This window comes from Galeopterus variegatus, unplaced genomic scaffold, assembly GCF_000696425.1.
Source record: "Galeopterus variegatus unplaced genomic scaffold, G_variegatus-3.0.2 Scaffold3044, whole genome shotgun sequence".
Taxonomy (NCBI): domain Eukaryota; kingdom Metazoa; phylum Chordata; class Mammalia; order Dermoptera; family Cynocephalidae; genus Galeopterus; species Galeopterus variegatus.
Genome location: NW_007729155.1, coordinates 150109 through 177163, shown reverse-complemented (window position 1 = coordinate 177163; position 27055 = coordinate 150109). Strand labels below are relative to the sequence as shown.

Sequence of the window (27055 nt, the reverse complement as noted above, 5' to 3'; positions counted from 1 at the left end):
GGTGGGAGTGCCGCCGCACTCCCAAGCGGCGCACTCTCCAGTGCGCCACCGGGCCGGCCCTTCTTAATGCTTTCTAATCTGACTTCTTTCTCTCCTTTAGTTCTCTCCTGAACTATGACTTAGGACACATGTAATGGATGCTCAGTAGTTGTTGAATGAATGAAAGCCATTGCATGAAACCAGTATGTTTAAGGTCGCTAATGACCTCTTGTTGACCACACTCAGTGGCCTTGTCAAAGTTCTTATTATGTTTAATCAGTTGAAACACTTGATTATCCAAGTCTTGCTCTCCTTTTCAGGAATTTTCTTTGGCTTATTTTTGCTTCTGTGATATCATCCTTTTTGCTTTTTTTCCTTCCTCTGGCTATTTCCTTCTCTTTGTCCTTCACTGATTTCTTTTCTGGCTAAGTAACTTTTCATACAGATGCTTCTCAAAGTCCTCAGCCCTTCTCAGTGTCAGTCTTCCAAGGTGAAATCTTTCAATCTTACAGCTTCATCTTTTGGCTCCCAGATCTCTCTCTATATATACTTCTTAAATTCAGTCTGCCCAGAAGTCTCAATATCTTCAGAAATGTTCTATAGTTTTTGTGGTTTCATTTTTTGGGAGGTGGGCAGTAGTGGTGGTGGTGGGAACTAGGGAGGATCATTGGACTGTTCGGAATGGTGAGAACCCCTTTAAACTGCTCCATTTGAAGATTTTCAAACCCTTTACTTTTAATCCCATGTCTCACTCTGCCTTAAGCAGTACTTAGTGTCTTCACATCCTGAGATTATTCAGATTGTTTGTGGGATGGATTATTTCCCTTTTGAGCTTCTGATGAGTTCCCTTTTTTACACACTTAGGTGAAAGCTTTCTCTGCTTGGTTACTATGCCTCCATCTGCCTTTGCCTTCCAAATCTTGTCTGAAATCTCTTACCTGCTGTATCTGTTCTCTTTCTCTCTTTGTACTTTTAACTTAAAAAAAAATCTTTTATTATCATTTTAGAGTGTTTTTTGCAACAGAAGAAATCAGTGTGTGTGGTCTATCTACACTGTTAATTCGAATTTTTATCCCTTTTTATAGTTGAAGAGAGTGAATCTCAGAGATTAAGTCACTTGACAACACTTACACTGCTAGTGAGAGGAGGCAAGAGAATTCAGAGGCAGTTCTGTACCATAGTACTTCTCATTTGTGCTGTTAATTTATAAACTATATTCAAAAACTGCATTTATCAAAAAGAAAAATTTGCCTTCACAGGTGCTGTATATTGGTTTTGGAACACTAGACAGGGCTCCACAAAGATCTCAGAGAATCAAAAGAATTTATTATTCTGGCCCAGTGTTTTCACTGGAGAAGTCCTTATACCGTAACAGGAAGGAATGGCTTTCCTCCATGTCATGTGTTCTTGTTCCTTTCTCTTCTCATCTTATGTCTGCCCTGGTTGATTTGATTTCTACCTACATGTTATGACAAAGCCCACCTCTGTTCCTCTAGCCCAACGTGCATTCCTGAGCTTCAGGGAAATAGAGCTAATTTTTTGACAGACCTTTCTTCCCAGATGTCATGGGGTATTTTGACATACTGAAAGTTGAACTGATTTTATCCTGACTTCCTTCTATTTCTGTGTTACCTATCCCTGTAAAAGGTATCACCAAATTACCTAGTCTTGACACCTAGGAATGATTCTGTCATCTTATCTCTCTTCCTACTGCACCAAGGCCTATCAGTGGGTATGGATATACTTCATATCCATACCCACTGCCACTATATAACTCAGACTTTTCTTATTTAGACAGCAATTTTCATCTATATATTTTTTTCTGATGGTTAAATTAACTTATTTGGTAGTCTACATATAACTACATCCCTTTATCAAAGATTATTGTGGAGATGAAAAACAGTGAAAGTAACACCATGGATATAACCTGGACATTCTAGAGCATTTTTAAAAGGTGAAATTTCAGTTTTTTAACTAATTTTACATGTAAGTTATTTATGACATCTCAGAACTGATCACAACAGTGGTGTGTCATGATATAAAAGTTGCAAACAGCTTATTTGTTGCTGTGTTAAACTGTAACCAGCTTAGGCAGGGAAAAATAGTTTATGGCCCCCCCTGCCTTACCTGTTTTCATTTTCTAGTGAAAAATTAATTCTATGGTAAGATGTAATGGTATCTGTAAAGCAAAATTACTTTCACAGTGGGGATATAAATGGTTCATCTTTACACATTAAAATTAGTTATAAAATTCATTTACTGAAAAATATTCCCTGTACCAGCCAGCCTCCAAAAAGAAAAAAAGAAAAATATTGTTGCTTTGCAACAGTATTCACTATGGAGTTAATTAGATAACTCACCACAAACTGAATTTGTTATGATAAAGGCAAATAAAGAGTAATTTTGATTTAAAATATCAGCATCAATTAAGCTATAACTCAAGATAGCAGTATTTATAAACTGATAATAAATTATTGCCTTCAAAATTGAGGGAATTTTAACTATTGGTGGCATAATTTAAACTACTGATAAATTTGCCAAATAATATGTGGCAGCCAAATGTCTTGGTAAAACACTAACTAGAATTCTCTGGTAAGCAGCTGGTTTTTGTTTATGAATACCAGATTTTAGTAACTGTTAATATTTTACGTAGTAGTCCTACTCATGATGAAAGCATATGAAATTGTTTGCCTTCAACTTATGGTAACAGGGAAGCCATAAGACATCTAGAGATATCCATTGCAAGAACATATGTGCAACTTTCAGTCTGAAAAGCATGAGTTGTATTAGGAATTTTCCAGGCAAAGAGGGCAAGGGATAAATGGTTTCAGCAGTGGGAATAGCATTGTGCAAAGACATATAGTAGTAAGAAAGAGAAAAAAAAAAAAGGGAGGAAAAGAGAGAGGAAGAGGGAAAGAATGAATGAGAATTCATATGATAACATTAGCATTGCAAGCATCATGAGTGGCAAAAGAAGAAATTAGAGAAGGCCACAGGGGGCAAGATCTACCATGACTTGAATGCCATGCTAGGTAGTTTGGGTTTTATCCTGATGGTAACGCACAGCCATTGGAGGGCTTTAAGTATGATCAGATTTGACTACTAAAAGACTGCTCTGGCTTTTGTCTGGAGAGTAGACTGGGGGACAACAGGAGTGGAAGCGAGGAAACTGGTTAAGCCACTGTTAGTGCTACTCCAGGGGAGAGGTCATGGTGTCCTGATGTTTTGTCTGACTTTAATGAAAAGTGGGAACTTTATAGTTTACAGAAAATGGACGAGTAGAGACATAGCATGGTCAAGTTCAGTGAGTGATGTTTTGAATTTGAGGTTCCAGTGAAGCATGCAGGTAGTGGTGAATATCTGGTTTATAGTTAGATGTGCAGGTTCATAGCTTAGGAGTCTGAGCTGAGAATACAAATCTGGGAATCATCTGATAATTGAATCTGTGGAAATCAAATCTCATAAGAAGAGCATGAAAGCAAAGCAGATCCAGGCTGGAAATTAGAAGAATGTGGTATATAAGGGGTGTCTGTGAGGGAATGAACTTGAAGGAGATAGAAAGTGTATTCACAGAAGAAGAAGGGAAACCTCAGAGTGATGTCATGGAAGCCAAAGGAAGAATGGTTTTCAGGATAAGATTGTCTCAATTTCTGGAAACACATCATATGATATCACTAAAGAAAAAAGGTCCATTCAATTAGTAAGTAGGACAGTGTCTCAGAGATTGTGGTCAGAGCATGATCAGGGAGGAAGTCAGACTGCAGTGATTTAGGGAATAATTGGGAGGGAAGGGAAAAAAGATGGTGAGGTTTGGAAACTCCTTTTTAAGGAGGATGGTAGTGAGGAGAGAGGAGTAGACTGTCTCTAGACATACACTTTTGAATGGTAGAGGCTTAAAGAAGGGACAAATCAACAACTCAGGTCCCTGCATTCCTAGGGCTTTTCCATAGCCCTCAGTCCTTCATTTATTAATCCAACAAATATTTGAGCACCTTGTACTGTCAGAGATACTGCAGTGAGTAAAACAGACAAAAATCCCTTGAGGATTGTACATTCTAGAGAAAGAAACAGATATTAAATGATATGTGTCTGTGTAGTTGTGTGTGTGCATGTAATTGTGTGTGTGTGTGTGTGTATGTATGTGTATGTAAATGTATTTACTGGCAAGTACAAGGGGAAAAATAAAACAGAAGAGGGATAGGCAGTTTCAAAGTGGAGAGGTTTGGTATTTTAGATAGCAATGGGAAACTTTCAATGAGGGGTGGCTTTTAAGTGAAGGTCTGAAGGAGGTGTGAGGGGTGAGTCATATAGCTATCTGGGGGAAGAACATTCTAAGCAGAGAAAAGAATAAATGCAAAATTCCCTGAGGTAGGGAAGTGTGCTTGATGTTTTTGAAGACCAGTGAGGAGGATAGTCCTCATCTTTCTTGAGCTCACAGTGGCATTTGGCATTCAGCATTCTTTATTCCCCTCTGCTTTTGGAAGTATTCTTTGCCTTTGGAGACCGATATTCTGGACTGAATGACCTGGTCTGGTTTTGGCCTTCTCCATTTCTTTCACTGATATCTTCTCTTCTTGCCTTTTAATCTTTTTTCCCCTAGGAATCTTTCATTGGTCTCTCTTTTCCCCTGCACACACTGTGTATTGCCAAATTGCATTCTTAAACTGTGCTTCTGACTGCTTACCAGACATCACAACTTATAAATCACAAGGGGACCAAATATCTAACATGTTAGACGTCTGAATAGTTTATTGCCCTACCTCCCCCCTGCCCTTCCAAGGCCCTAATTCTTACCTCCCCTTATTTTCCCATATCCATTTATCACTAAACTACTCAAATTGTTGCTTAGTCATCTATGACTCTTATCCCTCACCCTCCACTTCTAGTCTCATTCTCTGTCCTCATGCTCCAGGCTTCAGCGACACCCCTGCCATGGTAAACATGCTTCCGACCTTGTGTCTTTGTACATGCTATACCTCACGTCTAGAATGTTCTTCTCACCTTTCAAGAGCAAGCTCAAATGTTACCTACTCTATGGGATGGTTTCTCCTCATCCCCTGTCAAGTTAATGATGTCCTCCATTGTGTACATAGCTCTTCTAAGCCCCACAGTGATGTAATGATGAGTATCTTGCTAGTCTGTAAGCTTTTTGAAGGCCACAGCTAAGTCTTATTAATCAGCACACCTAGTGTTTTCCTGTATTTCCCTGTATTGGGCACATAGCAAAGAGAGTAGACAGATGGATGAATTTGGACTAAAGGACACTGCATTAAACTGTGTTGAGTGTGAAGAGAAAGAATTAAAAGTTCCTAAGATACATATGCCTTCATCAGTAGTGTTCATATATTATATGCAGGATACTAGCATCTTTGATAGCAACTGGAATTGATGTTTTGTTTGCTTGAATCCTGAGGGCTTTCATTCTACTCAGGGTTAGAACAGTAGCAGACAGTCCTGTTGGCAGGCAGACATAGGCCCCACCTAATGAGTGCCTGTGGCAGGCTGAACTTCATTGTTGTCTAGGCTGAGAATAAAGAACAGCTGCTTTAGATCAAACTTAAAACTTTAATTACATAAATACAGCATTTATTGTAGGTGTTTAGTTTGAATAGCAGTGTTCTTTTCTGCTAGTTTTTGTTTCTAAATTTAGAAACCTTTTTTCTTGTTAAGGGTATTTTAATTACCGATACAAATTTATCATGAGATATGAGAGAAAAATTAAGCAAGTGAGATATTTAAAGAAGCTAAAAAAATGCTCTTCAGTTCACTTACAATATAGAGATTCTGGGATAGCAAAGAAGCTGAAAATTGAAGGGAAGGAGAAACGAGATTAAAAAAAATTATGCAGATCTCAAAAGGTTAAATGTAAAGGCTTTTATTAGACAATATAGAGATTCTGGGATAGCAAAGAAGCTGAAAATTGAAGGGAAGGAGAAACGAGATTTAAAAAAAATTATGCAGATCTCAAAAGGTTAAATGTAAAGGCTTTTATTAGTTTAGCAAAATGTATCTTCCTCATTTGGCAAGATGCTTTGAAAGGAATAATCAAATAAAAATAATGATTGAGTCTGTGAAATAAGTACTATTTTGACAGAAATTGTTTGTCTTGAGATTTTAATGTTGTTAAAAACAAATCTCCTTGTTCTCTTAATTTTCTTTTTTTTTAGACCATTGCCCCAATTTTATAAGGCTCTCGTGAATCTCTAAAGCATTTTAAGAATATTTATGATGTTTTAATGAGCATAGTTCACTTTCTTCAAGTAGCTATGCAGGACGAGTGGTCATTTATACTAGTTATAGAAAAGAATTGATCACTGTTCTATTCATGTTATAGTGTTGTTAGTTCATTTTGACACATGGAGAAATATTGTGGCTGGAAATACGACAAATTAAGTGGGGTAGTTAAAAGTGGGGGAAAAAAGTATAACTTTTATATAAATAAACATTTTCAAAACATGGACTAGCATAGCTTCTTCTGCCAAACTGAGAGGCCATTTATGCTGTTTGCGAGGAGAGGGTGCAAAGTAACTTACAGTGCGGGCTTTTAGAATGAGCAGAAGCTTGGATGGGTGAGGTGGAGACAAGTGGAATCAAATTGCAGTTGAAACCCATGAAAGGTGAGACTTGTAGTGACTCTAGAAGGCTGGTGATACTCTAAATGTAGAGGCTCACGAGATAAATTGAAGTTCTAACACACAGAAAAATGCTGTGTGTTTATGCCCTTTGACACCTAAGGTGGGATATTGTTTCTTTGCAGTCAATTTTCTGGGTAAATAGTTTCTGAACATTTTCTCAACCTTTCATATGCTCAATTTTATTACTGTTTAGTGGAGTACTCCTTTAAACTGTTTTGAACTTGGACGAAAACATGGAATAAGGTGAACAAATGATATTACTTAATTATAATGCTCTTGCCTTCTTGAAGATTAGCTTCTTACAAAATTTTGTTATGTGAACCTAAAGTGCCCCAAGGTGGTTTTGCCTTGGTGTTCTGATCTTTTTCTGACTCACCCACTTGAGCTTTCCTTTTATAAGGGCTAGTGAGGATAACAGGTGACAGATACTGTCGGACATGCATTCCTCTTGCAAGTATGTGAGCGAGCATGTTTGGAAAGCAGGGCTAGTTGACACATTGGCCTAAAGCTTTTTGGAATCTAGGAAGAGTGTGAGGTGGAATGCCAGCATGCTCTTTGATACAGCAGCTCAATTTTTCCTCACACAGAGTGCACATGAATGTAAGTTTGCTTTTCAGTATCTTAATTCTGAGCAGGCAAAATGCACTTCTGGAAGTGTTTAATGTCTACAAGAATGCCTGGTGCTGTCCTTGTTTTGCATCATGTAAAACATGAAAGGGTCACAGTGGGCTTATTCTCTGAATTGAAGCACTATGTTACTCTCTTTCTTCATTTTCTTGAGAAACAGTTTTACATAATGTGACAGATACATGGGTTAATGCAATGCTGAAATGATGAAGTCTATTTAGGTGTTATTGTCTAAAGTACAAGTATTTGAAGTACTCTCCATTAGCTCTATAATAATAAAGGCTGAATTTAAATACACATGGAGATTTGCCATTATCTCTTTACCTTTCTCTATACTTACCTCTCACTCTTCTAATTTTTGTACATTAACCTCCAGTCATGTTAAACTCCCTTAGAAACTGACACCTCACTAAACATGAAACATACACGTTCATGTGTGTGTGCTATCACAGTGTCACTTTTTAGGTCTCCTTCAGCAGGTGCACTTCCTCTGCATCCCTGTGGTTACCTCCTCTGCTCTCACCTTCACCAAATCTGGGCTCCCACTCTGTAGCTCTGGGTTCCCCTGTGTGCTGTACTTCTCCCTTCACAACACTTACTGTGTGGCTTTGTTAAAGTTGTGCTGAGTGTGCTCTTCAGTAGAGTGAATTGAAACAGAAGCCATCAGTCTTATTCACAAATGTATTCCTGGTGTCTAGCACAGAGTCTGTCATGTAATAGCTTATCTGTCAATCTATTTTAGTTTTTAAATGATAATTCTTACTATTCTCTATTTTGTTTTCAAAGATTCCCCAGATTGAGGATAAAAGGAACCATGCTGAGAAGCCAATCACTCTTTCAAGGCAGGAAGATCCCAAAAAGCCAAATGACCTTTCGAGTTCCACTTCAGATGCCAAAATAGGAGAAAGTGATAGACAGCCAAAAGAAAGCTTTTTTCAGTTTCTTGGTAACTTATTCAGTATCTCAGGAAAATCATCTCTTGGTGAAGCTAAGCAAACTTCTGTCAAAGATGAACGTGATAAAACTGAGAAGGATTTACAGAATCCTGTTGACCTTCATGAGAAAGGGATCAAAAGGGAGGGTGGCATTTTCAGTGGCTCCCTGGGAACCCAAGCACTTGCACCAGAAGAAAAAGAGTCCAACTCAGCTGAACTCTCAGATGCTTTTTCTGTGGGTACAACACAAGACAGTGAACAAGAAACCAGAGATTTGCTAAAGTAAGTTTAAAATTTAATAGAATCCAAAATTTGAGCTTTCGGACCTAACTTTTGAGCCTAAATTCCAATCCTATTAATTGAGGGGATTTGAAAAAGTATTCTATAATGTCTATATTAGGAGGGAAAAAAAATTGTATGATTCTGTGTACCATATAGGTAATCTGGGGCCTTTTGAGCTATTTTAGGGGGTGGTACTAATACCTTTTAGGTACTAAATTTGTTGGAGAACAAGATTTATTTCTAACTTAAGACTTCCTTGAATGGGAGTGTTTGCTGTTGTCTGAATTCCTCCTTTATTAGGAACAGCTATATGTTCAATATGTGCATTTTTGGAACCAAAATGGTGCTATGGTTTGTATTCTATCAATATTTTTTCTTCGTGGAATTTAATTAAAGAGGTTAAGAAAAGCAATTAAATTGACTCTATTTATGAAACTAGCTTTATGAACCTTTTACACAACTCAAAGAAACTAAAATCTCATGTGAATTTAAGGAGCATTTCACTACCCTTTATTTCATTCTTTGATTGACAGACTCAATTGAGCTAGAAGGAATATTTTCTACCAAAGAAATATTTATGTGTGTTGAGTTCATTAGACATCTCATGTAACATAAGAGTGTTCATTCATAAATAATAAGGTTCTGTTTTATTAATTTTAATTTTACTTCTACCTGAGAACTTATGTGAAGAGGTCATCAATAATACTGTAGTCAAATATAGATGATAACTTATAGTTATGAAGTACTCTGTAGTTTCAAAGGTCTTCCTGTGGGTGCTGTTTATTCTTCATAGCAAGCCTGTAATATGTAGGCCCAGATACATCTTACGGTTGTGAGAACTGAGACCGAAATAGATTAGAGTTTGCCTATCAAGAGTGATGTGGTGGAGCTTGCTCTACCAGACGTTAAAATGTACTGATAAAGCTACGGTATTTAAAACAGTGTCATACTGAAGTAATATCTTCTAGACATTTAAATGGAACAAAATAGACTGTCTGAAAAATGTGATTTGAACATTTGAATGTGATGGCATTGTGTACTCTTGTAGAAAGGAGGAATTGGGGGCCGGCCCGGTGGCGCACTGCTACAGTGCGCCGCTTGGGAGCGTGGTGGCGCTCCCGCCAAGGGTTCGGATCCCACATACAGACCGGTTCCCGCTCACTGGCTGAGCGAGGTGCGGGTGTGAAATGGAGGGTTGCGATCCCGTTGCCGGTCCCGGTCTGGTACGGGCGCAACACTGAGGGTTGCAATCCGTTGCCGGACATGAAAAAAGACAAAAAGGGAAAAAAAAAAAAAAAAGAAAGGAGGAATTGGGAAAACTGGTAGAAAAAATAAAAGGCAGATACTTATCTCATTTTTATTTCAAAATAAATTGAGAGTAACTGTTAAAAAACAAAAAAATTAAATGCAGCTATATGAATTATTTTGGTGAGAAATGACTTTCTAAGCATAATAGCAATGGAAGGTATCGGGAAAGAGATGGTAGATTAGATTACTCCCAATTTGCAAACTCCTTTATGTCAAATAACATTAGACAATGATAAATTCAAATGGAAAATGGGAAATTATGTGCAAAAAATATGACAATATGACAGATAAACAATTTAGACACTAACTAACCAATAGGAAAAAAGGCCAAAAACATAAACAAATCATTCAAATAAAAGAAATACAAACTAATAAGTGAAAAAAGTTTTTTACTAGCAATCAAGGAAATACTAACTAAAGTGAGACAACTTTTTTCTTCTATTAAATTGATAACAGTAATAATAAATGACAATATCCTGAGTGAGTCAGAGTTGATAAGGCTGACACTCATGTACACTGCTTGGAGTGGGGGTGTAATTTGGTAGCATGTTTCAGGGATTCAGCTGGCAGTATGTGTCAAGAACCTTAAAGTTTGTAGATTATTTCTGATGATGTACAAGTGTGTTTATTGAAACATTATTTATAGGAGCATGTATTTGGAAATAAATATCCAACAGCAGAAGTGGCTAAATTGTGGTGCTTCTGTAATATAGAATTGTCTAAAGCATTGCTATTGAAAGTATGGTCCTTGGAGCAGCAGTGTTACCATTACCTAGGAACTCATTAGAAATACAGATTATCTGATTCAGACCCACTGAATGAGAATCTGGGAGTAGGGCCCAGCACTCTTCTAACAACTTCTCTGGGTGACATTTTTGCATGCTTACATTTGAAACCCAGTGTTATAAAACAACTTAAAATGATGGTGGTCTTGAGGCTGTTATCTGAAAATTGGGTAGAATAGAAAGATTGTGTTTTTTCTCCTTTGGTTTTGATTAATTTGGTTATGTTTATTTCTTTGGTACTGGACAACAGAAAATGAAAAAGGACACTGTACCTCTTATTTCTCATTAGTAAAGCCCTCCTTGTTAGTAGAATAATTGTTTAAGGCAATTCTCCAGAACCACTTCAGCAAAGAAAGGTGATTCTTGATTTAGGAAGAAAGGAAAACACCACTGGCCTTCCACTTTGAGATACAGGCTTCCTCCAGGCCTAGTTTTGGAAATTCAACAGATTATCAGGCATAGAATTACAGTTTCAGTACTTTAATGTTGACAGTTGTCAGTTTGTTAAAAAATTATTATTTAAAATTCGAATACCATTTTGGTAATATTTTATTTTGACAGTATGATTAAGGACTGCTCACAACTGATTTTAGATGTTATTTAAATAATATGTCTGAATAGTTATTTACTAATAATTTTGAGAATCTGCATTCTAAGTATTAAGGCTGTTTTGGTTCTATGATATAAATTTAAAGCAAGGATATATTTAATTTTTTTGATTCAGATCATGAGAATATTTTAAATATAAAATACTATTTAAAATGAAGAACCTATACTTTTGAAATTACTAGATTTCAGTGTCACATATAAAAGTTTAATTTTATTGGTTAATGGACACAAATAATGAGTATGTTTTGTATTGATAAATATGCTAATTACACTGTTTTGATCATCACATACTGTACACAACACTGGTAGTCAATTCTGTACCCCAGAAATATGTATAATCAATTATGTTTCAATTAAAAAAATTTAAAAAAACATTTTTTCATGTAGGGAGGAGTGACTTAAGTGAAGGTCTTGCATTGCTTTTCTCATGAATAAATACCCCTACTTTTTTGTCTCTGTTAGTCTCGATAATCAGGATGTATTGAATGAAAATGGTTAATGGCTTAATTCAGACAAGTTAATAAAATAACCTGTGCTGTAAAACACAGCCCATTACTATATTACCAAATATATTTTTTGTGTTTACCATTAATACAGTTTTCAAAATCTAGACAAGCTATTATCTATTATTTGAAGTGAATTTTAAAAGATCCTCACCCAAAGGCATTGTAAATGAGTTTATCTTCAGTTAATTACGAAAATAATAATAAAGAGCTTTGTCATTGTTTTTATATACAGTCGCAAATTCATTGCAAATTTTATTTTTAATATCCAGAAAACCTTTAAGAAAACCCATTTGGTAACAATTTTTTTACTGTTTTCTTTATGTTAACTCATGGTTATGGTATAATTTATAGAGGAAGCTAGTTTGTTGGGTTAAATTTTTAAAAAATATTCTGTTATAATTCATATATTTTCACAGGTTCATATCCATCATAATGAGAGGCTCTACTGTCAAAGCTCTCTTGTGACTTTCTTTTTTTTAATTTGCTGGTTTTGCATCTTTTTTTCCCCATAGAAAAAAGCCTTCCCTGTCGTGAGAGAAGATATTCTTAACTATGTAATTTGAAAGGAAACATATCTTATTGCTGAAAAAGTAGCTTAGTCATATTTTCCTAAAAGTTAATTAGATGCTTTTGCTATTAAACTAGTTATTTTCAGGCCGCTATTATAGGATATTATTGAAGAGTGACACAAGTCTTTGGTTGACCTTTGTAGTATCAAGTGTATTAAATTTATCCAGAGTAGAGTCAGCCATGTGTAGTACTTACAGGCTTGATAAACTTTCACATGATGAACATGATGAGTAGTTATGTTTTGGGCTGAAATCTATAAAACCTTTTCAGATATAACCTATGCCTTTTTCCTTCAGTGTTGACATTTCTAGATATTTTGTTTTTTTCTTACTATTGTTTGGATTACACACCTTTGGTATATAGGATAAGCTATAGATGCCATGTATAATTACATAATACATGATATTACTGTTCTTTTTTCTTTGTTCAGCTGTGAAAGTATACCTTTTTAATTTTTCATCTTCAGCTTATTTTTAAAATTATATGGCATTGGAATTTCTGTTTACTAGGGAAAAATTAAAGGACAATTTTATATTCTTAATATTATCCAATTATGGTGACTCAACTGTAACCTATGAAAGAATGATGTAGAAAATAGACAATGTTGGTATGATTAACCTTTGAAAAAGTGGGAGTATAGCTCGTCAGTACCTGAAGGGACTAATTATAATACTTGAAGCTAAGCTTGCAGCTTTGATGTTCAATGCTTTAAACATGATAGTTTAATTGTTTAGTATAAAGAATGCATATTTTAATTATAAGTATGTAACATTTCCATCCCAGGTGCTACAGGACATTATCTAGTTAAAAATTTAAACTAGTCCATTATAAATCAATTTAATCATTTTAGTAGAAAATACTCAGAAAGCCCTAAAAAATTTAGTTTGGGGGTCTTTCCCCAAGGACCCCTAAACTGCCAAAAGGCATTATTATAGTGAGTTGAAATTTAGTGGACTTTTCTCTGTGATTTATTTGATTAGAAGTCCTTTTAGACCAAAATTTGCATTGATGCAGGATAAAATGCTTTGAGGTGTGGTTAGGAGAGAGTTAGTAGTAAGAGGACCTGAATAAAATCTTGATCCTTATCTCCTTTTTCCTATTTCTTTTGAAATCATGAATATTTCTTTGGGTATTTCTTTCTTAAGAATTATTTTGGTGATCTTTTGGAAAAAAAAATTGCCGTCTGTTCACGATAGATTTTAGGTCTTAAACATTTAAACTTTGATAGAAAAAAACTTCTTGTAATTATTTCAGACTTCTGGATATGTTCCTCTGAAAGGCTATTGTATTTTCTGAATAATTTATGTATTTTGATATGGGATTTCACCAATAACATTAATTTACCTACATGTGTTTTTCTTTTCTTGCATATTTTCATAGATGGGTTGCCTTATCCAACTTATGTCTTTGTTCATGTCTTTGATCTAGCCTAAAACTCAGGTAGCAGCTAAAACTACTTTTTCAAAGGAAAGTTTTTCTCTCCTCATCTCCTTTAGCTGCATAGTAAAAATAAATGAATATAGTGAACACAATTGTTTACAGTAGTGGTATATTAGGATTTTAGGGGCCATCAATTATATAGATTGAAATAAATTATTTCAGCTAACATTCAAGAAGTATGTAAAAAGCACAATTGGTGAAGTTTTTATATGTCAAAGGAGTTTTACTTTGTTTTACCATTTAAACAAATCTAACATTCTTAATGTGACTGCTTTAAAGTTGGGTATAAAAATGTATTGTTTTAGATATTAGAATACTGATAATGGGATTTCTTATTCATATGGATTCCCGAGTAATGTTTTGGTTAATGATATTTAATCTGAAAAAATCAAGTTAAATACACATCAGATTTTTCTACCATACGTTTTCATAGTGAGGACACTAAAATGTAACTAGAATTCAGAATGTAAAACACTTTGATATCACCTCTCAGAATTAATTCATTAGTTTGAAATAGATTACTTAGCATTTAGTAGCATTTTTTACTTATTTATTAAGATACAAAAAAGTATTAAACATATACGATTTGCCAAATCTTGTGTGGGTACTTAGAAATACAAAGATGATTAAGATGCAATGCCTTTCCTCAAATAGCCACCAGACTAGCGAGGAAAAAAAATAAACACATAGATCTTTATAATTTAATGTGGCAGATGCTGTGTTCTGTGCACCCACAGATCAGAGACTACCTGTCCATCTGAGGAGTAGAGGGATAGGTTTGTGATGGAGATGATTTGTGAGCTGAGTCTTAGAGGAAGTGAGAGTTTCTCTCTGGTGCTGAAGAGAAAGAACAGAGAGTGGTGTGTGTAAAGGGCTGCAAGGCAGAATGGTGTGGCGCGAGAACTCCCAGAGGTAGGTTCTTCAAAGGAAGTTGGATGCTGAGAGCATCAGGAATTTTATGCTGGTTCACTCCTTTTTCCAGAAATCCTTTTTGATGTCTGCATTTACCCAACCAGTTTAATACTTACTACTCTAAATGAATATTTGAAGAACTTAACACAAGAAAGAATTCTAAGGGCAATTCTGTCATTTATTCAGTTTTCAGATATATCTGAGCACTTACTGTGGGCTAGACATCTTGACAGGTGTTTTCCTTTAAAACTTCTTCAACTTTTGTGCTAAAAGTTGCTGTTCAAATTCACATCTAAAAGTAAAGGAATAGAAGCTCACTACGATTCTCTGATGTGGTGGAGAAATCACAGTGAGGTATCCATAAACTTGTGGTACCGATATGAGGCATAAAGTCAGTGTGGTTGCTTAGAGTCAGATGTTCCTTTGAGATTAGAACTAGAGCCAAAGCCTTGGACTTGTCAGCCACGTTTTCTTCATTAACCACAGTCAGGGATGTGTATGTAGTCATGTAAAGGGGTACAGTTCTAAGGAGCTCAGGCATTCTTCATGCTGCCTTGACATTCATGTGGTGCTTGTCAAATCTTTATTATTATTATTTTTAATAAAGATAAGTTTTAAAGCATTCTAGGATTTCTTCCCCAAATTAGTGCATATTAAGAGAAGTGGTGTTTGAAAAGATATACTTCACCACAACCCCTGGGATTACTGTTAAGTGTTATTAATTATATTTCCTGATACTCTTATGCTGTTTTCTTTTATAGACAAATTGATGGTAAACCAGAGAGGCCTTCAGTAACATATGCAACATATCGAGGCCCCAGACAAATTAGGAAATATTTAAAGCAACAGACCACATTGGAAACCGTGAAACCCTTGGAAAGAGAAAATGAAAGTTCTGACTCCAGTATAAATACACACACTAGCCCTGGAAGTGAGGTTGAGGCTGGGATAGTGCCATCCTTGTCTTCAGCTAGCACAGGCACATCTGTGAAAGGATATTTGCTTGGAGGCCCATTAGAAGACTCTGACTGTAGCGAAATAAATCTCAACACACAAAGCCATATGACAAATGAACTAGAACTGCAGAATATTGCTTCTTCTAAAGATGTTTTAAATAAAAATGGTCTTGGGGGACCTGAGAGAAGTAGGTCATCCCCTTTTTCTGTGACTAACTCCAACTACACTGTTGGAGAATCTGACTCACAGCACCATTTAAGTTGTGTACCAGTTTCTCAGACTGACAGAAACTTGGTATGTTCAGCATTGTTTACAGGAAACAGCAGTAGCAAAGTCCCTTGCAGTCCAGTTTTTCAGAGGATAACTACAACAGAAAATACAATAAAAGAAAACTGTTCTGTGATTAGTGATGAAACATTGGTGCAAAAACAGGAGCATGTTGAGCCTCAGAACCCTCCTCTTTCTGATTTCTCTTGTAAATCTGATGGGAGGGACACTGCCAAACAGGAAAGTACAAATTTGCCAAGTCCAAAGAAATCAATGAGGCATGAAGATCTGCAGTTGCCTGAGAGTAAGTGTTCTGACAAGCAAACCATAGATAACTCATCAAAACAGGCTGCCAATCACACCACTACCAGTGCTCTTCAGAGACATGCTGTGACAGACACAGAACTTGTAGATGAAGGAAAGAGGTTGTCTGCCCAAGACTTACAGAAAAATTTGGCTGATACAGAAATTAGGCAAGAAATAGAAAGTGCCTCAGCTGGTGAACACTCAACTTCAAGTCATGTAAAAGCTGTAGAACATAGGATTGAGTCATTACCTAAAGATACTGACCGATTATTTGAAACAGAAGCCACAAAGCTTGATTTTAGGCCACATGACAAAACTCCTCACATTATAAGACTAAATCAAAAGGACCCTGTCTCTGTAAAATACATCAGTGAATCAGCAGTTGTAGCATGCTTAGAAAATAAAATAACACCTGAATTGAATTTGGAACTTAATAAAAATCACATTTTAGAATCTCCTCTTGACTCTGAGAGTCCTCATCAAGCCAAAGTAGCACTTGATGCTAATGCATCTCTTACCCTTGACTATAAAAAATCAAATTTCAATACTTCACTTCCTACCGTTGTTTGTGGAGTTGACATGCTGAGTAAGTTGGATATTCCTGTTTTAAAGAATGAGGGTTCTTCTGTCCTCACTGAAACCGGGGATGTCAATACTGTTAGTGTTTCCTGTCAGCCTAGCAAGTGTCAAGAAGAAAATGTGGCAAATCGCATTGCGGCTGCAGACAGGAAGAGTCCTCCTCCTTCCCATCACCTTGAGCACGCATCTGCACTTCTTAAATACAAGGAAGTTCTTCCTGATAGTGAAAACTGCCAGGTTCCTCTAGGTCCTGAAGCCAGTAGCACTCATTTAGCTGGGGTGGACCCATTCACTTTTGAGTCTAGAAGCTTCTCTAAGGCTCATAGTTTTTCATCTCAAGACCCTAATAAAGCAGAGTTAATGCCTTCAAGCAATAAAAGAAGTAAGAGCATGGTAGAGAAGTCTCATTCTCTTTCCTTGGATACCAAGACTGATAAAATTGCAAAAATTTTATCAAAAGCTGAAGTTGATGGTCCGAACAATGTTCCTGTTGAGTCACATTCTGAAAAAGGAAAAACCATAGCCTTGTCCAAGATATCTGTTTCCAAAACAGAGCCCAGAGACATTTCTCAGGATAAAATTACTTCTTCTGCATTCAAAATTATAGGTGAGCCAACAAAGCCTATTTTAAAAGAATTAACTTTTCTAGAGATTGAACAGGACAGAAGTTTTCAGTTGATGGATCATAAGGAGGTTAAAGAGAAGTGTTCACATGCTGCCTTTAAAGAGAATTGTCAAGCTGAGGTTTCTTCTTCTGACTCCATATATCAAGGTATACAAGAAACAAAGGTAGATGTAGGCTCTCCTTCTGCCCTTCTTGAAAGTAATATAACTGGGATTTTACCACCTGATCATGATGAGAACGTTACTGGGAAGGTGGCACAGAATTGTGGCACTAACTCTTGTATGATTCATCAAGCTTTGGATATTTATGGGACAAAAAAGGTTTCTGGTCTTTCAGAAATGGCAAAACTCAGTTTAAGTAATATTTTCCCCAAATTCCAAGATGGCACAAAAGTAAATTCACCATTTCTGGGTTCTGATATCAGTTTGGAAAAAAATGCTTTTACATCTGAGGATTCACACTTTCTTAATGTACCTTTTGTGTTGAGATCAGAAAACAAAACTTTATCTCATAGAAAGAAAGAGAACACTCATTTTCTAAGTGGTAGCATTAATAGTGTGTCTTCTAGTCACTCTGAAGAAGTTAGCGTGGTTGTAAATTCACATAGTCCTCCAAATAGTTTTGATTCTATAAAAGTTACCAAAGATCTCACACATGAAGGTGCCTCCTTAGCTAACCAGCTGTACCCTGGTAGCCCTTATTTGGAATTTGAAACACCTATCACAATAGGGGCAGAAGTGACCCAATTTAAGGAACATTTTGGGATTCATACTGGGAAAGTATCTCTTGATTTTCCAACCACTGCCCAATTTGACAGTCCCTCAGAGGCAGAGACCGGAGCAGTTGCTGGGGCTCTGGCGTCAGTTAACAGCTCAAGCCACCAGTGTTCTGAAGCATCTGCTGAGCACATAGAAGCAAGGAGAAGAGCACATGACCAACTTTTGAACCTCAAAAGTGGTTTACTCGAAAAGGTTGATACATTGGTTGAGAATTTTAATTCTGTCAGGGAAGAACTAAAATCCAAACACAAAGTCAGTACCTGCCAGAAGCATATAGCTGTTGGTGGTGTAATGAATCCAGCTACCCTGAAAGAAGACATCCCTGAGAAAAACCCATCAGAAGTGACACTAACAGGGATCCAAGTGTCAGAGTGTTTGGAAGAGCAGGGCATTGGAAACATGTCAGAAGTCACAGAAGAAGAGAAGACTTGTGTTTCACCTCCAGTTGGTGAGAAGAGTCTCCTTTTTGATTCTGATAGAATGAATGTACCTTGTTTGTTAGAAGATCAAGCTAGGAAATTAGTCAATGAGATTATTTATTCAGCCCAAGAAAATTTGACAATTGATGCTTTTGAAGATACTGAGGATACCTGGGAATCTGAACTTCAGGCTAATACTTCAAAAATTCTGAACAGTGGTAGTGTTAAGCCACATGAAATAGTTAGGGGGTTATCAGAGCAGGCAGTAAATCAAAGTACACATGAAATTAGTGAAAATAAGTTATCAAGTAGATTTTTCTCTTTGGGTAACTTAGTTAGTGGCACAGAATCAATTAAAGGAAAAGAAATTGTTGTCTACCAAAAATCCCCATTTTCTGGAACTGGAGCTGGACAATCTGATAGTGTCAATTTGCAAGAGTCAGATACTGTTGTACTAGCTGAAGACATGTCCCAGAAAGGGTTAGATGATGGGGTAAAAACACATTTATTTCTCAATGAGGACTGTAAAGAGACAACAGAAATAGAGCATATGGAGAATAACAAAACTGGGACAGAGAATTCAAGAACTCTTGTATTAAATTTCAAATGGCCTCCATTTGCGAATGATGACATCCATGCACCTGGTACATCCAAAAGCAGTTTGTCTGATAGTCTTGTGTGTATATCTGAAAAAAGCTTGCCGGGACATAGTAAAAGCACACCCCATGCAATGTCAGAGTTAGGGAAAGTACACAAAAAGGATAATGAAGTAAATATAGGAAAAGTTGAGGTTATACCTTCCATGTTAGAAATGGGAAAAGCAAACAAAAAGGATGCCGAATTGAATGTTATGAAATGTGAGGCAGCTCATCCTATGTTAGAAATGGGAAGAGCACATAAGAAAGATACTGATTTGAATATCACAAAAACTGAGCCATGTGCTGATGTCTTTAAAATGGGAGAATTATTCCAAGTGGATGCTGAGAAATACGTTGAAAATGAGGGATTACCCATCATTTTAGGAATGGAAAAAGCTTATAAGATAAGTGATACTGAAAAGGATATTGGCAAAACTGAGGTGGTGCATGTTAGGTCAGAAGTGAAAAATATCTGCCAAAAGGATGCTGAAGGGGATATTGCAGAAACCAAGGTGACACCTGTTACAATAGAAATGGGAAATATTTACCAAAAGCATGCTGAAGGAGATGTTGGCAAGACTGGGGTGACATCTGTTATGTCAGAAGTAGAAAATATCTATCAAAAAGATGGTGAGGGGATTACTGAAAAAGCTGAAGTGATACCGGTTGCATTAGAAATGGAAGATATTTACCAAAAGGAAGAGGAAGGAGATATTGCAAAGACTGAAGTGATACCTATTAGGTTAGAAATTGAAAATATTTGCCCAAAGGATGCTGGAAGAGATAGTGGCAAAACTGAGGTGATGCCTGTTATATTAGAAGTAGTAAATATTTACCAAAAAGGTGCTCAAGGGATTACTGGAAAGACTGAGATGCCTATGTTGCAAGTGGAAACTGCTTGCCAAAAGGATGCTGAAGAGGTTATTAGGAATGCTGAAATGGTACCTTTTGTGTTAGAAGTGAAAGCACACAAGAAGGTAGCACCTGCCTCCTTAGAAATGGAAAAAGCATGCCAGAGTGATGCTAAAGAGAATATTGGAACGATTGCATCCATGTCCTCTGTGAAAATAATGGAAAGAGCATCCCCAGATGATTCTGATGGGAATATCGGGAAGCATGAAGTGTTATCTGCGGTGGTAGACGTTGAGCAAACATATGGGACAGGAATGGAATTGACCATTATGCAAGTGGATGCCATGCTTCCTGTATTTAAAACTGAAAAAGCACCCCAAGAGTCTGCTGAAGGGAGTGTTGAAGAAATGGAGGAAGAGCCCACTGAAATAAAGGAAGGCTTGATAGCATATAACAATAGACTTGACTTACATTTCAGGGGATATCAATCACCTACATTAAGTAAGGATTATGAGGGCTATCCAGCATTAGTAATGCCAGATTTTCAACCTGAGGATACCATAGTAAGTGTAGACAAAAGAATGTCCGTTAGTGCAGTATACAACAGAAGGAGAGATCTAGATTATAGCAATGAAAAAGAAGAATCTAATTTAGCCTTCGTTTCTCAGGAGGAACAAGAACATTCTTCCTTTACTATATTATATGAAGAGCCCCTTCAAGACGAGGACAAGTATGCTTCAGCAGAAGTAAGAACACAGCCTGTCTTGTTTCCTGACGTGTCCCCTGACAGCATGCCTGTTACAGCATGTGAAAGGTCTGAGAGTAGAACTGACCTTGTTCATCATTTTGAAAAAGATACCAAACTAGGTGAGCCATTTGATAGTGATGGTTCAGAAATGTTCTTATCAGTGGAGGCCAAAAGGTACAAAGTTTATCCTTTAGCTTTGTCTCCCATTTATGAGGATGACAGCTCACAGGAGGACATTCTATCCAGTGAGGTCTCACCTGGTCACCGTGGCTCCACAAAATCAAGAGAGAGTGAAAACCAGTCCTCTTCTGTTTTATCACTTCTCCAGTCAGTATCAGAGCGTCTGAAGATGAATTTTGATGAAGATGACAGACAGGGATCAGAGGAGGAAGTAGAGGAGGAAGCAGCAGCATTGCGCAAGAGAGATCTGAGAGCTCGAAGGAGGGAGCATGTTACCTTCCAGTTGCCAGATTCTTCCATCACATTTTACCCTGATGATGACCAGGAAAGCACTGGAATTTCTAAGAATTCATGTGTAATGTCAAATGAAGCTACTACCTCCAATCCGCAAATTGGTCTGTGGCCAGAAAAGGCCACATTTCTGCAAAAATCTGACCTTACTTCTAAACTACATTCTTCTTTAAAGAGTGCATATCATCAGTATTTGCAGACTTCCAAAACTCACTCAGAAAAAGGAGCCAGATTTGGTGGGATTTTCCAGGAGCCAGTGTCAAGATATTTCCGTGTTCAAGACAAATCAGACAGATTGAGCCCATTCATAGAGGTGAGTTATTTTAATTACTAACTATTGAAGTAAAGCTTTGGGTCATTATCTGAACTCTTATTAAGAAAGACAGTGTTCTGAGGTTGTATAAAGTTTATTTTTAAAAAAATTCAGAGATTTATTCTTTGGTTGAAGTGTATTATATCTCATGTACTTTAGCTGGACTGTTGCACTGAGAAAACAAAATCGCTTAGTCAGAATTTAAAAGGCATAATAGAGAAGCAAGTTATTTTACAGTCCTTTGCTAATATTTTTCAAGCTAAATTAAGTGACAACATTCTGAATTTCTCAAGGTACTGTCTGTGGGAAGATTGTCACTTTCCATTTAGCTTATGTATCTCATGGGTAAAATTTTTAAGTATTTGCTTGGTGACAGTTTCTCATTGTAGTTGTTCATGTTGTTTATACGAAGAAGGGCGGCAAACAGTCTAATTCAAAGGAAAAGCTGAAAACCTTATAGCTGGAATATGTTTTAAAATTCAGTTAAATTTTTTTATTTAGAAATATTTTGATGTCTGAGATAGAGTATTCATTTCAATGAATATTCATATGGGACTTTCCTTTCTGGCATTCCCAAGATCATGGAACTTTCTTGAGGATTTCCAAACCCTGCATTTCACCTTGAACAGCCTTAGTAGCAAACAGTGATACTTGAATACCAACCAGTACTTTGCAAGGCAAAGTCATTTTAAAAGAAATAATGGGATTTGAAGAAATGTTTCTTTCATGGTTTCCCACTGCCTACCACATCCAGTGGAACTTCTTCACTCAGTAACACAGGCTAAGGTTTTGTCCAGCCTTGTCTCCCTGCACGCTGGTTACACTCTCTGTGTTTCCTACCACTGTATTTTTTCTCAGGATGGTTCTCTTCCTGGCATTTTTTTCTCTACTATCCTCACTCCAACCTGCCCCATTTTTTCACTCATTGAAATCCTGTTTTTCAAATCCTCTCAATACCGTTTCCTCAGAGAAGCCTCTTCTGAACCTCCCTGTGTCATCACCTCATTTGCTGCTGGTGACATTCCCATAGTCTGGCATTTTCTTTGTATTTTACCTGTGGATTTAACTTAGTTTCCACTTAGGAGAGTTATGTGAATGTGATCACCTGTTTTCCCCTTCTAAGCTATGTGCTTCTTGAGGTAGAGACAGCACATTTTCCTATATATTTACATTTATATCCCTTGCTCATAGTGGTCAGTAAGTAATTATGTGATATATTAGATTCATGATTGCTAAGATAGTGAACTATGTATCTTTTTACTGATGTTTCTAAGGCTTACTTCTTCCACTTTTATTATTTCAGAATGTTGACAAACAAACTTTAAGATGTAACCCAAGACCTGGGAAGGTAAGCTTAATGTTCTCGGATAGACTAAGATAAAAGGTAAAAATCTAGGTTACTTGTTGGCTTAAAGAATTTAAGATAAATACTTTTCGCCAACTTAGCAAATTATTATTTTACTCAAGGATTTAACATCTAAAGTTATATTTGCTTTTATGTACTTAAGATATTTTATTTTCTATATTCTAGGGCATGTTGGAATTTTAAATGCATTCTTAAAATTATTGTGCCTACTCACTATATGTTGCAGATGATTATCTATGATCTCCATGGAAGTAAATATAAACAAGAGATCTACTGTAATATTCCTGATGCCACATCATGGTGCTTTCCGAATGGGGTACTGATAAAAGTTGTAAGGGGCTGGTAAGAAATATCTTAAAATTTTATAGCATATTTTCAAAATTAAATGTGTCTTCTTGCTGTTTATGCTTGATGTATTTTTTTAAAGTCCTATGTTCTTTCCTCTAGCTTTGGACAGAGTATTTCAAAACATTATTAGTGCTTAATAACTTGATTGTTCTCTTATTTACTATGGCAAAAAATATAGACTGTTTTTAGTACTTAAAGACAGCAGTAAGTTGTAAGACCTAATATATACTATTAATACAGTCAATACTATTCTGTAACTGTATGATTAGCAGGATAAATTGGCAAGTTGAGTTGAATGTTTCAGTTGAATGGGGCATAGCTCTGAAAACAAGTTCAGAATTTGTAGGATCCTAAGGAATGAGAAGGACACATAGTTAAAGTCATTTGTATAGATGACATGCTCAAGAAGTAAAGGATTCTTTATATGGTCTAAAAGTGAGGGAAAACCTCATTTGTTATTATGGATCATGTCTCATGGCCTTGCTGGAGCTAGAACTTCTTTGTCCAGTGTTAGGTTACCCCCTGGTCAGTATTCATGTTGTAAGCAGTATGATGTATTGTCTTCATTATCATAAAATGGGACACTTGTTCTATATTATCCAGCAACAGGAAAATTAGGGTAGAAGTGTAATTTGGAATTGTAAAACTATTGTTTTTAAAACAAACTTAGGGCTTTGTGTGTACAACATCTATAAAGTGCACGTATACATAAATGTAGATATAGGCATATATTATGGTACTGTGTTCAGCAAGTATTTTTATTTTTCCAAATCTTATGCACTTTTATCTTTATATATATTATTTGTCTATACCTAAATTAGCTTATATTATTGTTTCAAAAATAGGATTATATGCTAATAGTGGAAGCTAGACTGGCTTAAAAAATTTAAGTAGATAAAATGGCCTGTGACTTACTAAGCATCTTTTGTTTTATACCACATTTCTTAGGAAATTAAACGTAACTTGTCGTTACATTTATATTTGTTTAGCTGGATTTTATATGAGAAACCACATTTCCAAGGTCAGAAATATGTTTTAGAAGAAGGGGAGAAGGTGTTAAATCGTGACTGGATTCTTCAGAATAGAAGGCATCCACAAAGAAACTTTGTATTGGGTTCTATCAAACGTGTCTTAAAGGTAACAAAAATTGTTTATTTTCTATGATGTTTTATTTGTCATGCAGTAAAGCTGTGTTATGGCCTAATGGTATTTAGAGATGGTTGCTAATTGTGCTAATTTTGTTAATCTTCATTATCATACTCATATTGATAATCTTTTGAGTTTATACATATAAAGTATTAGAGTGAATGATGATTAAAAATATTAACTACATTCTGGTCCATAAAGTGGTACATAGTGTACTCTTTCTCTTTCTCTCTGATATTAGGAGTATACTATTTAGGAATCTTTAGGAAAAGAGCTGATATTTCCAAATACGTGTTTTTCTACTATAAGGTGCTACTACTTAGTATACATGTGTGTATGCTTGTGTGTGTGTGTGTGTGTTATGGGAAATTAGAGAAAGTAGGATGGGCAGAGGAAGGGAAGGTGTTGCTTTTATGTTTTCTGTTTAGAAAATATTTTTTAATACTAAGATGAGGAAAGTCTTCTAGTATAATAAAACATTTTGTAAGAAGTTCTCTGGTGGTTTAGATACAGGATGAATTAATGATAAGGACAGATTTGATAAGGAAAAAATTCTCTCCCCATGTATTCTTAAGACTTCAGTAGTAACTTAATACGTTATACAGTGCAGTTAGGAGAAAGCCATATAAACTTAGAGTAAACTGTTTATTGTTGGTAGGTTACTATAAAATGCCCTTCAGTTGCTGGTGTTTACCTTTGTCCATCAGCAATTGTCTTACAAAAGATGCCATTTCTATGAATAGCCATCATGAAGAAGGTAGAACTTATCAGTGAAATCTTTTAATCAACTAGAGCAAAAACTGGGCTTCTCATAGAGATAGCTGAGAACATATGCCTTCTTATTTTTGTTACTTTTCTTTTTTTTTTTTAAACTTATCATGTTTTTGCTGTTACACTGTTTCCTTCTATGTTGTTATAGACTTGGATGCCTCTTAGCTTTTTCCCTTTTAAAGTACACCACCCGAACATTGTTTTTCTAATACAATGCAGAGGAAGCTTGTTTGTGTGAGACACTTATATATTCTGCTATGGTACTTCACATCCCTGGGGTAACATTAATGTGGCAGTATTTGAAATAATATTACTAGAATGCTATTATTAATAGCATACAAAAGAGCCTTGAAGATTGACAGGTGACTGTTCTGGATATTTCTGGCTATTTTTGAAATGAAATTTTAGAAAGAAATATGCTTTTAATTCTTTAAAGGATATTTTAGGTTACTCTTCTTTAATGTTGTACATGTTAGAATTAATTTTCTGAAAATGAGATGTATAAATTTGCTTGCTTTTACAAAATAATAAAAGTGATTGAGAACTCAGTTTGGGGAAAGGTTGAAAAATCAGAAAATTGCAGTTTTACAATTGCAAAACATATGATAAAAATACAATTGTTCAATTTCTAATAAATGCCACCTCTGATTTTTATTGCGTTTACCTATTTCGTTAAAGTATATTCATTTGAATTTCACAGTGTCATAGGTGAGAATTATGTTACCGAAATTTGAGTTGTATAATTAAACATGCATGAGTACTGAGATAGATAGTGTGTTCAGACAGAAGTGTATCTGTAATTTCAGAAAAAGTAAAAATGTGATTTTGATTCCCTAAGAATCCTTTATGACGTCTTTTTTGAGTTAGAACTTGATTATCATGAGATTTTTATAAATAAGAATACAGAGAATCATCTGTTTAATTGAGATGGGAGAAATAGCTACAAAGCTTACAGAGGCCAGAGTGGGAGTGGAGATAGTTTGCAGACAAGTGTGACTGCAGAGTCGTGGGAAGTTAGTGTGGATCACCAGTTTGTTCCATGTTGTAGAAAGGCAAATGGAAATATGAATTTGATGTTATTAGGTCTTGAGCCAAGAGTGTCAACAGGAAAGTGCTGTTCTAACATGCTCAGCTGTACAACAAGTAGCGAGCTCGTGCTTGACTGGCGGTTGTGACTAGGCCCATAATCCAAGGCTGGGCCTGACCAAGAGCTGTGGCAGTGGGAGCAATAAGAAGAGATATGCACAAGTAAAATTTTAAAGGAAGGCTTAATAGGACATGGTGACAGTGGGTAGAGAATTTTTTAAGACTGCGATGGGGTGTAGGGACAAATTTCATAATGCCTTTGTTCTTCAAACAAACTTACACTAAAAAAAATAGTCCCACAAGCAGGAAAACAGATTTCCTTTACTCTCACCTCTAATTCCTACTTCTTTTGTCAATGTAAATTAGATAAACACAGTGAAGGGGTAGTGCCTCTCTGTTATTTATTTTTTATATCCCCCATGAGGTCAGTTTTTATTTAACTCCCTTCCTCCCTTATGACCTTGTTATGCCTCTAAGAAGGAAGGCTTACAGACATTTGGCACTCGAATAGTTTGGTAACTCTGAACGTTGCTTAATGGAACAAGTCTTTAAAAAGCAAAGCACAAAATATTGGAACAGGTTTTCATCAATATTTATAATTTTCATGTTATTAACATAACTCCTTAGAAGAACTTATTTTTTTAAAAATGGGTAAAAAATAAAACAACAATATTTCCTTTATGTTGTTTCTGTGAAGAAATTCAACTGAACAATGAGAGTAATTGTAACTGCATGTCCAGTGTGTTGGGAATACTAGACTATGTGTCTCTAGATGATTTCAGAGTCAAATTATTAT

The 27055-nt window shown here is 36.0% G+C and overlaps 1 protein-coding gene across 1 annotated transcript in view; it reads left to right on the top strand.

Annotated features, from left to right (window-relative positions):
* Positions 1-27055, top strand: part of CRYBG3 (beta-gamma crystallin domain containing 3) — a gene marked incomplete at its 5' end in the record, with an annotated part of 87057 nt that overhangs the window by 4948 nt on the left and 55054 nt on the right. Inside the window, 5 exons of the mRNA XM_008583798.1 lie at positions 8028-8458; positions 15350-21542; positions 22846-22890; positions 23135-23250; positions 24246-24393. Coding sequence (XP_008582020.1) covers positions 8028-8458; positions 15350-21542; positions 22846-22890; positions 23135-23250; positions 24246-24393 — 6933 coding nt within the window. The remainder of the gene's footprint in view (positions 1-8027; positions 8459-15349; positions 21543-22845; positions 22891-23134; positions 23251-24245; positions 24394-27055) is intronic.